This window comes from Acanthaster planci, linkage group LG14 (genome assembly GCF_054643075.1).
Source record: "Acanthaster planci isolate LZ-2023a linkage group LG14, COTS_SCS, whole genome shotgun sequence".
NCBI classification, from domain to species: Eukaryota; Metazoa; Echinodermata; class Asteroidea; order Valvatida; family Acanthasteridae; genus Acanthaster; species Acanthaster planci.
In genome coordinates this window covers 7,481,331-7,494,210 of record NC_141790.1, presented here as the reverse complement: position 1 = coordinate 7,494,210, position 12,880 = coordinate 7,481,331, and the positions used below count along the sequence as shown (strand labels likewise).

General features: G+C 44.5%; 1 protein-coding gene across 8 annotated transcripts in view; it reads left to right on the top strand.

Moving 5' to 3' along the window:
- The window catches only part of LOC110988774 (guanylate cyclase soluble subunit beta-2-like), an 85,940-nt gene that overhangs the window by 50,565 nt on the left and 22,495 nt on the right, over positions 1 to 12,880 (top strand). For all 8 annotated transcript variants that reach the window (XM_087145665.1, XM_022252593.2, XM_087145667.1 and 5 more), the window contains one exon: positions 443 to 537. In XM_087145665.1, coding sequence (XP_087001791.1) covers positions 443 to 537 — 95 coding nt within the window. The remainder of the gene's footprint in view (positions 1 to 442; positions 538 to 12,880) is intronic.

Below are 12,880 nucleotides of genomic sequence, written 5' to 3'. Positions count from 1 at the left end.
TGGAGAGGTGGTATCGAGGCCTCTATTCATCCGATTTCATGCTTCCTGGAGATTTGTGAAGTGATCATAGCAACCGGTACTATGGACTGGGGAATGTGCGAGGGCAATATCTGGGTTCGTCGGAAGTGATAGTGCCCTTAACATATGCAAAAGGATATTGGACCTTACTTGGAAGAAATGTAAAGGGTCACAAATAGGATCCTTGCAACAACACTGTAGCTGACATTCATTGAAAGAAAGGAAGAAATACGAAAACCTCCTATAGCCGCTTGTTAGGTGGAGTACGCTGTCATACCATCTGTCATCTTTCCTGTAAAATATCTTCTCGGCATTAACTTTACTAAACGTTATCCAAAACGTATGCTTTTCGATGTAGTTGTCTGTGTTTTTGGTTTAACAACAACATTACAACACTTGTGCATTGGTTGATTGGTTGATGCAGAGAAAATGCCGGAGTGGAGGATAGCTTCATCACCCACGGCTGCTACGATGATACCATTACGCTGCAACTCGTGCAGGCTGCCAGCGAAATATCAGGTAAGCTCAAGCCGCTCTCGCGCCGTGAACTTGGTTGGTACGCTCCTGGGCGTGGAAGCGAACCCAAGCACCGTGACTGGTTCCCACAAGTTTGAAAGTTTCATAGGCCCTTCTGCGCATTCGCAGGGCTCTTTTCTTTAGGGCTGTTAAAGGAGAAATGTTAGTCAGCAAATTCGTGTGCTAAGCTCAAAGCAGAGGGGAGCCAATCACGAGGCAGTAATTGACTCTGGTGTTGTCCGTAATTTGCACAACATAATGGACTCACTGATTGCTCATGATGCGCATGCGTGGTTGTGAGTCCCAAGAAAGAAAGACTATCGCGCTCGCATGAAAAGAAGTTTAATTTCATTAAATGAACACTGAATGGACAAAACAGATAAGCATTTGATTGTAGTTTTAGTATTCAGCATGGCAGAGGGAAGTTTCACAATACAGCTGAGTTCTTCAACCTTCTGCTTGCAACTAGATACAAAAGAAATTTTCAATTCAAATTTCTAAAATCGCACATAATATTTTGGAGCTTTTGTTTCGATAATGAAAGCTTTGTATCGAGCACAATAACATAAATAGTATGTAATCTGAAGGCTAACAGACAGTGTAAATTATGAACGATATACAGTAAGATCTTGTCCCACTGTTGAGTAGGCCTATATTAGAAACACTCAATACATCACTGATGAACAAATTAATTATACAAACTTTAGGTAAATATATTATATACAAAGTGATCTTCTGACTTAGTACAGCCAAGTAATTACAATCAAAGCAGAATTCGTGCAATTCATAACTGGTCAGTTTAAGTTATAGGAAAGTACAATTTTCAAAGCATTAACAAGTGCCCCTGCTTTCCTTGATAATTGAGGGCGTTGTTGCTGTGGTTTCATGCAGGGCAGACAGAGTTCAGTGCATAGGTTTTTCTGTTCAAATTGTGACACCGGAATTTACTCATTGGAAACTTTTCTAAGTAAGGCTTACATGCTTGTTTCATGCTATGTGTTACAAAAGGCGAAACCAATGGAAAGCATTTTTTGTGCACAAACTATGTGGCATTCGGGTTCTCTTCCAGTATGGCATCATAGGTTTTCCATGTTTTTTAATGAATTTGGAAATTCTCTTTAGCATAAAGCCAAAGGATAGCAAAATGCCCCTCCAAGTAGTGAAGCAAAGTATTGAAAATGAGGTTCACTGAGACACGGAGGTGTGGGTTTTTGAGTGGCTGTATTTAAAGAAAAAAAGCAAGCCTTTGGGCGCCTGACTTCCTGTTTCTTGAACTTGTTCTGTTATGCGAGCTCAGGAGACATGATCTGGTGCCTATTTAGCATCTTTGCTGTGTCATTTCGGCTTCAATGTTTGACAAGAAGAATAACGCCCACAAAGTTGCGCAGATCAACAGTGTCGTTTGCTAACTCGCAACTCCAAACACAGCGATACAAATTTAACAGCTTCGGTATTCGTAGTATGTGACAACACCAGTCAAGTCCAATCCAGTGTTGAGATATTACATGTATATAGTTACAGGATGCAAATTCAACATTAATTTAACCCCGCCGTTTTGCAATTTATATCTCAAAGCACTGAAATTAAATCAATGATGTCTCAGAAAAAAGGAGAAACAATCATCGTGGAAACATTATGAATAACATTCACAGACACAACGGAAGCATCAAACGAGCACGAGAAAAACGCGCATAAGGGGATGAATAAAAGGATTAATTTAATAACGGCTTCCACTGCGGCTGACGGCGCTTTGCGTCGTTGAGAAGGAGCTAAGAGTCAACGTCGCCTCGTCAAGCCCAATTCATCAGGGAGGACTGGCTTGTTGCATCCCGCTGGTTCCCGAGCTATTGTGACGCACCCGTATCCGCCCTAGCAGGAATGCTAACAAGTGTGTCATGCAAACTAAATTGCCTAGGCAAACACACAGTGCGCAGGGGAGGTTGCTCATCGCCTATGTACAGTGTGTATTTACTTTGTCATGAATAATCCCCGCCTTGTAGAAATTTGCAGACGTTTGTTGATCGGCTTCCAAAAATAAACACACATCTTTATGCACATTTTAATGCCGGCAGCTCATAAATTGGTATTTTAAAAAATTAATAATAAGACAAACCGTAATCAATGCATGGGGAGGTATAACTATGTTTTACATACAGCGTTCTGACCAAAGTAAGTCTGAAATACTATGCTGTATGGTATCAGCGAATTCTTGTTGTGATTCATAACCAGTCCGCGAGTGTATGTTGCATCATAACTAGCGTGGACATTCCCTCGTTTTCATGTAAGTCAGAAAGTTTGGAGAAAATACTTTTTCTTTGTTCAAAGCTGGATATTTGTTGATGGTTTCCTCAACTGATCCTCGTCCTTTTACTATGGATAATCTGCCCCTAATTTACCTCCAAACTGTTCTCCGGAAAGGGGGAACCATGGCAGACCTGGCTTAGTCCACACAAGGTTTGCTCCACCTGCATGACGTGGACCTATTTGCTATCAGGTCCACACAAGGCACGTAACAAACTCATAAAATCGCGTCGAGCAATATGCATAATAGGGTTTTGCTTTCACGAATTTCTTGAATTGAAAATGTTTCTGGACCTTAACTATCAAGACGATTTTTTCACCGTTTCAAGAAATAAAAATGGAAAGTTTTGGGCAGGACATCAGAACATCAAACGGCTGTGTCTTCGAGTGACTCCCGTGGTAACGAAAACTCAGTGAGTTGCCGTCATCTTTGAAGTTGCACATTTTTATGCATACCCTGGTAATATTCTGGCATTGGTTCACACAGCTTTCTTTCAAGTCAAATGTATTAAAACAGAGGCTATTTGAACCTGAAAGATGAGTATACGAAATGTATGAACGAGGACACAGTGTTCGTTCCTAATGTACTCAACGGGTGCCGGGGTCTGTTGATTGCTGCGTCATTTATTTTTGACATGACATAAGCCAGCATCGTCTTTGCTTTATCATTAATCTTCCACATGCATTTGACAAAATATTCTTAGTCATTAGAATGATGGTACAGATTAAACTAGGGCGTTATATTTCCTGTTAATCAGTGGTTGCAGTGCAAGTACTCTCTCATGCATGCCACTAATGGTTCTTTCCACATAACCTCGTTTTGAGACAGAAAAGAGAAAGGGGGATGGAAAGAAGGAAAACAAAACTGTAGATAACGAAGCTGTAACATCAGGCAAAATAATATCAAAGCATCTGCACGTGGATGCCAACGAGTCCAACTGAGGAGTTAAGTGTTTTGTTTGGCTGAGGATTGCGCGCCTGAATGGAGCCAACTGCACATCCACGTTAAGCTTCCTGATTAGATTTCTCCCACTTTGTTGTTCCTGGCTTGTGCCTAACGACATCATGAAAATTCCTGCTCTTCTGCCATTATGCAAGGTTGATCCTTGATTGGGAGGAACGCAGAGGTACAGGTCTGAATTGACTGTGACCATCAGGGCGTCTTAGCTCCATGACTGAAGGGACAGGCTTCTTGGTATAGAAGCCGCAATATAATAGGGTGGGCTTGTTTCTCCAGAGTCATTACTGACACCTGTTCGCGCTTTTGGGACGGATTGACATAAAGAAACTAAGACCCAGAATTTTTCCGGGGGGGATTGGGGATGGGAAATGGGTTTTCAAGTTCAGGGTTCACTGGGGCTTGGTTTTGGTTTCTCTCGATAAAACAAATGGGTCGGCCGAGGATGAAAACGTTAACGGAATGGGGTTGGCAAGGTGTCTACTTCGGAGGTCACCCGGAATGCGTGCCATTAGGTTTCCAGTTGGTTCTAAGAAGTCACTTGGAATGACGACGTATGGACTGGCAACGGTTTTTTTTTTTTTTTTTGTAAAATGAATTCTGGTGGGGGTGCTTAAATGTGACGTCAACTCTTTTGCATTGAGTTCAGAGAGGCGTAATTTTTGCGTGGATTTCTAGGGTTCGCTTGAGAGTAGCACGGATAGCCTAGGTTTGTTTATGCAAGGAATCACGTGAGAAGAGATTGTTCAGTTGTCCATTAGTGTTGAGTTGACTGTTTGCTGGTAAATTAGTTTTTTCCGGGGAGTTGCATTTCGAGTAAAACTGGTAAAATGGCAATTAGGTGTTAGGTGACTGCATAGGATTCGACGACCTGACCCTTGTTGACAGAGGAGCACTCGCATTCGACAAAGTGGCTCTAAGGTCAAAGAATCATTGAAGCGCAAACCCAGTCATGCTTTTAGTCAATTGATTTTAGGGATGACGTTGTTTACTTCGGGGCACTTGTGATGAGAACTTATTTATCTCTCTTGTGATGATGTGTGATGACTTGTGATGAGGACCCTGTAGTATTCATGACACGTTAAGCGCTCCGTACTTGCAATAGAAATTTCCAGGCTAAAGGTCAAAAGGTCAGCCCTCATGTTACAGCCAAACAGTGTGTGACTGTGAGCATGAAACACTTACTCTGTCCTAACTTTCCTGCCTTTGATCTTACAATTGGCGACGAGGATGGGATCTGTCTCAATGTTTAGGAACCCAGCAACACCCAAAGGAGATTTCTGAACTCTTTTTTCAGCTGGGCATATATTTCGGGTGGAAACGGCCGTCTAAAAAGTTCGGAGTGAATCAGGCTTTCCGTTATCACATCCATTCCTGCAATAAGCGTGCTGTTGTTTGCCGTAACTTTCGTCGTCTGACAGGACAGAATTTGTGCGTCGCCTTTCAGGTCAATGATGACAAGCAACAGCGGGCATTGCTGTTACACTATGCTGGCCCCAATGTCATGGATATTTTTGACACACTATCTGAAACCGGCTCAACATTTGCACCTGCCAAAGAGGCACTCACCAGGTATTTTGAGCCTGTCCGCAATGAGCCGACACCGTGGGTTTCGCCCATCCACGAAAAGCCAGAACAACCAGGTGACATTCGCTAGTGCGTAGCCATGCAAAACGTTAACACTTCCATCAAATGTGAACGCCACGTCACACCCACAATATCGATGACACCCTGGCCCAAGTCAATGGGCCTACAGTGTTCAGCAATTGGACTTAAGCGCCGGGTATCATCAGGTTAGAATTGGCCCCCCGAATCCCGCCACCTAACCGTTTTCTCAACACACAAAGGCCTGCTCCGCTATAAACGCCTTAACTTTAGTGTTTGCTCCGCTGCTGAGATCTTCAAAACCCGATCTCCTCAGCACTACTCGGATTTTAGGGAGCCCCCGATAATTATCAGTGACGATGACATTTTAATCTTCGACCGAACTCCTGAAAAGCACGACACTCGTCTCGCAGCATGTTTGAAGCGACTCCGCAAATGCAACCCTGAACAGAGACTTACGCAGCTCAGAAGGCATCTCCCCTGACAAGAAGAAAGTGGATGCAATCCCTAACGTGCCTGACCCCACTAACACAAATGAAGTGCGGGGCTTCCTCGGACTGGTTACATACTGTAGCCGGTTCATTGCAGATCTTGCTACTATCTCCGCACCCCTCTGTGCGCTGACAAAGAAAGACGCCACCTGGCATGGTGACACAGTCAGAATGACCCCGTGGAGTAAAACGACTCCGTGAAGAAAAGTGTTTTCTTGAAGAAGGGCGTGTGCTTATTTAGTTCACATGCTCGAATGAGGAATAAGAAATTCAAGGGTCATTATGGTCTGACTTGTGCTGGGTATTTTAATACAATATGAAGACAGCTCAACGTCAATGGTAAATGGTTAGTGCGCACTGCTTGATACAATATTTACATACAATATTTAAATCACAAAGCCAACCAATTTTTCAATCAATCAAAATCCTAACACCACTCTCAATCCAATCATATGAAACGGTACTGTACGGTAGAGGTACTGGTACTCGTCACTAGCGTTGGTACTGGCACTACTTACGTCTGGTTACTCGTACTGGTACTACTTACCTCTGGTACTCGCACTGGTGCTACTTACCTCTGGTTACTCGTACTGGTGCTACTTACCTCTGGTTACTCGTACTGGTGCTACTTACTTCTGGTTACTCGTACTGGTGCTACTTACCTCTGGTTACTCGTACTGGTGCTACTGACTTCTGGTTACTCGTACTGGTGCTACTTACCTCTGGTTACTCGTACTGGTGCTACTTACCTCTGGTTACTCGTACTGGTGCTACTTACCTCTGGTTACTCGTACTGGTGCTACTTACCTCTGGTTATTCGTACTGGTGCTACTGACTTCTGGTTACTCGTACTGGTGCTACTTACCTCTGGTTACTCGTACTGGTGCTACTTACCTCTGGTTACTCGTACTGGTGCTACTTACCTCTGGTTATTCGTACTGGTGCTACTTACCTCTGGTTACTCGTACTGGTGCCACTTACCTTTACTCGGCACTATGTGGCTGACTCATTAAGTTGACTTTGAAGATCGTTCACGTACCGTTTAAGAGTTTACCTCACAGCTAACGTTCTAGTCCTGCTATCAGGAAATAGCCGGCGGTGAGATATCCACGGTCCACTGCGTTCGGTTGAAAGCTGGATCTCCCTTGCGGAGTTCTCTGGTCGTCAAGCTGGGTATAGTGTGGCCGCCGCTTGGGTAACAGGTGCGTTGTCCCTATGACTTGGTGGATCAGATCCCCAGTCCTTAGCGGTATGATAACCTCCGGGACAGTCAAGCACAAGCCCCACTCTAGTTGGCCATCTAAATAAAACATTCACCAGCGAATTACGTGCATCTGCATTCAAACGTGCTCGTGACTAAATCTAACTAATTAACTGAAAAAGATCTCGTCATTTCTAACGATCCACATGCAATCAAACTTCATTAATCAGCAAAGATTTAAGTTAGGTTCCCCACAAATCCATGAAATACTGTGAGAAACAGTTAACCGTTCGTACTTCAATCAAAGGTCATTTTAGTGCAAAACTCAAGTAACTGTAAGGCCAAATTTCAAATAATAGGGTTCCTTATCCTGTCAATATTTACTAAATGCACTCTTTGGTATAAAGGAATCACTTATATAAAGTACCTTATGGCGTAATCACCCACTTATTGCAGGGGTATAAATTCAAATTTAATTAATAAAATAGCATAATAAAATTTACATACAGTCACAGAAGTTTCCTAGCTCATAAATCAAATGGAAAGAGTGTCTGCTCTTTTCCCGAGCCTCTAATCAACGCAGAATCTTGAAACTTACAAGCACAAAATCCAAGATCGGAAGGGTAGGAAAATATTTCAGTACCCTTAATAAATCAGACTCAAGGCTCTGCTTGCTATTATGGCGTTCGTCGTACTCGCTTTTCTGGCCCGCTACTGCGTCATATATAAAAAACAATCACCTAGCGACGTCACACCGCTCCAGAAGTCTTAAGAACCCCAAACCTATTCAAAATTCTCCCGCAACGAACGTACCTTTAACCTTCTCTTAGACCGAAACATTCAAACCTTAGACCCAACAAAAGATGTGACTATGGCCAACGACACCGTCAAACATAAACATGTACAAGTCTTTTAGGAGGTGAAATAGGCAGTTTTGTATGCAAAAAGGAACTTTGTGATAGACACGAACACCAGCAAGCACTCCGGGAGATCGGCGAACGTGTTGCACGATACTACACAATGGCATACTATATGACCCCTGCAAGAAAACAAAACTTTAGTTGATGCAAGCCCAGCGGGTCTAGTTGGTATCCATGCCCAGCCCTACGACGATAATCTGAACATTTTCACCTTCGCGAGCAGATCGCTTACCCCTGTCGAACAGCGTTACTCCCGAACAGAACGCGAATGCTCTGACAACTCAATGGGCAGCGCTTCACTTCTACCTTATGTTTATGGCAGTGACTATACAGTCGTCACAGACCACAAACCAATGGTCCCACTGTTCAGCAACCAGCGTAGTCAATCACCAACACGCATTGAACGGTGGCTCCTAACGTTGCAGAGGCATAACTTTAAGGTGAAGTACGTGGACCAGCAAGGCAAGCTGGACCGTGCAGACTACATGTCCTGCCATCCCCATGAACAGCCCAGCGTCACTAGTTGCGAGCAGCGCCTGGCGGAAGAACATGTTAACTTCATCTCAGTGGACAAGTACCAAAGTCCGTCACTCTTGACCGCTCTGCTACATGCAACGACCAAGCTGTTCAGTCTGCCATAAACGCATTCACCACCCAAAACCGGGACACTATTCTCAAGCAACCTTATCACCAATGGGACCTCGCCACACCCAAAAGCCTGTACCAGATACGCGGTGAACTCACTGCAGGCACCTACCACTGATCGCGATCCACTACACCGCAGACACCGCTTGGTGATTTCACCGGCATTCACACACAATATCGTTGACATTGCCCAGCAGGGACACCAGGGCTTGACTAAAGCTAAACAGTTGCTTCGTGTAAAGGTATGGTTACGTATCATAGATTGCGTTGTGGCAGAAACCATTCGCAACTGCATACCGTGCCAAGTGACAACTCCTGAAAATACCACTTGAACCCCTCTAAAAATGTCTCCCCACCAGACGGTCCCTGGTTGAAAGTTTGAATAGACTTTTGCGACCTTCCAACAGGAGAACATCTCTTTGTCGTTGTTGGCAATTATAGTCGCTTCCCAGAAACCGCGATCGTGTGTTCCACCTCAGCCCGTTGTGTGATCCCAAAACTTGATCACATCTCTGCCTCGTTCGGTATACTCGTCCGCACTGATAATGGACCGCCCTTTAGTAATGCTGAGTTCTCCTCCTTCGCTGCGTACTTAGGGTTTCACTACAGGAAAGTTCCTCCACGCTAGCCCCGTGCAAATTGGGAGGTGGAACGCTTTATGAAAGCAGTGAAAAAGACGTATGGTACTTCAATCGCAGACAGAATATCTTGGAAGCAAGGTCTTTCCAAGTTCCTGCACAAATACCGTGCAACCCCCCATGCCACGACAGGAGTTGCGCCTACGACACTCCCCTTCGGACGGCCTCTCCGCACCCGCCTTCCAGAGACGCCACGAAGCCTCGGGCTGAAACTGTCCGTTCCCTGGACGCGTGCAAGAAAGTAGCCATAAAGGAATCGAGCACCCCCATCCCAGGGACGTCAACATTGGCGACACTCTTCTACGACGTGAAGGACCGGTCGCAAAATACCAAATCCCATACCACAAACACCGGTATACCGGTATGATCACAACCCAGTCTGGTTCTCGCATGGTCACACGTGACGCCTTAACATTTTAACGCATCCAAACCCTCAACAACTTCCACGCGATTCTGACAGAGATGGTGAGCCTGCCGTAACGCATATGTCAGCTCAAACCCCAGCACCCCGCCGAAATCCTCCTCGGAATCGCCATCCACCTGCTCACCTCAAAAAATTTACATGTTGCATACACAATTTGTTGGATACACATTTGTTTATAAAAAGGGTTTAAATAGCGGAACAAGATATTGCCAGCATGCTTTAGAATATGACACAGTCTCATCTTTTGCTCGTATCAGTCATGTTCTTATACACAGTTTTTAATCTGCAGAGTTCAATTTTTGTACATACTTTTGTTCAAGGTGGAGAGGGGTGTAGTATTCATGATACCCTAGGCGCTCCATACTTGCAATGGAAAATTCCACAGTAAAGGTCAAAAGGTCAGCCCTGTTTGGTCGGCCAAACAGTGTGCGTGTGTGACAGTCCTAACTTTCCAGCCTTTGATCATACAGACCCTGCTGGGGGAACATGTTTCATTCAGTAGAGGAGCGCTACTGGTTTTCGTGGAATGGGTTTATATGCATTCACTTTGCACAGTGCAGTTTATGGCAGTATTTTTTGAGTAACTGGTGATTTAGCAGAATGATGAAGAAACGAAGTGAGATTTCTCCTATATATAGCCGTAAGGCTGTCGTATAATTTTACAAAAAGGCCAGTGAAAAGGGAATAAGTTGCCTAAGGAAACATCGTGAGAAATGAAGAACTCATTAAGTTCGTAACTGCCAGCGGGGACGATGAACCTTGAGAGGCTCACATTTTCATTCGTTATCTTTTTCCTAAGACCATTATAATGAAGCCCCGCTCTGTCCACGACCGTCGTGCTAGTACTTGTATGGAAGCGACAGATCCAAATTGTTGGACGGATCGTCAGCCTTGATATTCCCGTGTTTGATGTGCCAGCTGACAAAATGAAGCGACTACAACCGCCAGGGGCCCTACTGATCCAAGTGAGGAACGGAACTGTAATATCGCATCGGGCTGGACAGCTAAGTGCTGATATTGATGTGCACTCGGCCATCGAACCTGACAAATGGGACACGAATCTCATCACTTTCAAATTCAGCAGAGAGGACATGTGAAACAACGGGAGAGACGGTGAGACGTTGCGAATAACTGCCTCTGCACGCCCTGGATTCCCAGCAAACATAACCCAAGGCGTCACTTAAGATGTGCCCCCAGCGTTGGATATATAGCTCCGCCGAAGCCAGCGAACAAGGCTGATGTGGAAGGGGAAGGCTGTCGAGAGCGACGAGACATCTCCTTCTCGCTGTGACAGGACATCTCTTTCTGAGTTCAAAAGGCCGGTGAATCACGTAAGGCCCGGGATTATTCCTCAGATAGCCATCTCTTCGGGGGCTGTATCACCTGGGATAACATGCGGAGCCCCAGGGTCTACGCGCTGCGGTGATGCCCGGCTCATACCGGCTATACAAACACCGCAGCTAGGGCACGGGGAAAGGATCGCGAAAACATCAATTTCCGGCGGCCCTGGAAGCAGCGATCGTGACGACTGGGAATTTTTTTCCCCTGTCTCCGCGGTGCAGATTAACGTCGGAGATTTCTGACCCCTGTTCCATGCATGGTCTGGATTTACACGTGATGAGAATAAGGACATGGATTTATTATGCAATGCCTGGCTAGCTGGAGGGGGAAAAGCGGGAGTTAGGACCGGGATTGGTAGACTTGCTCGCGGTTCATCTGCCAGGCTTTACAATTAGAAAATCTTCACATGTCAAGAAGTAGTATCGGAGTCTTTGCGCATTGGCAGTGTAAAGAATCTCATGTCCTCACACTGTGACGACTTCTAATCTCCTGTACGTCCTCGTATTGTAACGAATTTCGTTCTCTTGTCGTTAGAGTGTCACAAATTCCATCCTTAGTTTATGTCATCACAGCTAAACAAATTTGGTCCTCTTGTTAATGTCCCATAATACAACGAATTCCATTCTCTCGTTAATGTCCCCACAGTGTAACAATTCCATCCTTTGTTAGTGACGGTCCTAATATAGGGGATGTGTCAAGCGAAAGGTTCACCCGTCAAATCCTACCTTTCCACGCTGGTGAAAAGTATGAACCCAAATACAGTTACTGTAAATGCATTATATGAAGGGTGCTGTATATTGTCAGTTTTACTTAAAGTTAAACGCTTGTACGTCCGTGACCTTTAGAGTGGTTTCATTTTTAAAACCAATGCTAAAGCACCAAGACAGACTAGTCCTTTTCCGACCAAGGCTTTAGCTAATATGCAGCGTATTTTGAATGAGGTAGTTTGTAAGCTAAACCATTAGTCTGGTTCCCTGACCTGAAAATTCCTGACCACTCTTGATTAAATTTAGGCAGGTATGCCCCATGACGCAACGTGTCAGGGGTCAACAGGGAAGCCCAGTCTGGGTCGCGGACCTCAAAAGTATTTTTTTTTATTATAAAAGGAGCCAATTAGATCTTCAGTTTGAGCGTATGTTCAAGATTCACCACCGTTAACACATGTATTTTGACTAAGCTTATATACGTTTCAAAACATTTTTACTTATGTTTATCCGCTGATCAATACGTACATGTATGCACTGCCGAAAATGTCCGATCACATGTGAATGTTGACAACAGTGAGTTCCGGGTGTTTTCGAATTTTCATGTGACAATGGGTGATATACCTGGTCTGGGAACCAGACTAAAAATTATAACAATAATGAGATTCGCATTAAGACTTTCATAACGCTCGTCACTCAGCGCATGCATTATCCATGGCGACGATAGACTGTGAATAGGCTCATCTGAACACTGAATATGTCAAGTGCGCACAAAACCGGGGGGGGGAGAAGGAGAGTTTTGTTTGATATCTGTGAGGCGCAGTTATCCACGCTTGCATTTACATGAGATATCAGGGAAAGAATGGTAAATTACGAAAGTTTTTGGGCCATCGTATTAATCGTCAGCAAGTTTTTCCACGTTAATATTTCATTGTAACAAACCTTGAGCAAAGATTGACAACCGTCTGTGTTTTGCGAAAGAGCAGTGCAGGTTATTAGATTTCTGTCCAATATCGGAAATGGCCTACGTGGTTACTGCATGCCCAGCCAGTAACCAGCTCACTGGAGTTGTCGGTACTGTGTTGTCGTCGCGGGCTTCCATTGTAAAAAGCCATTTG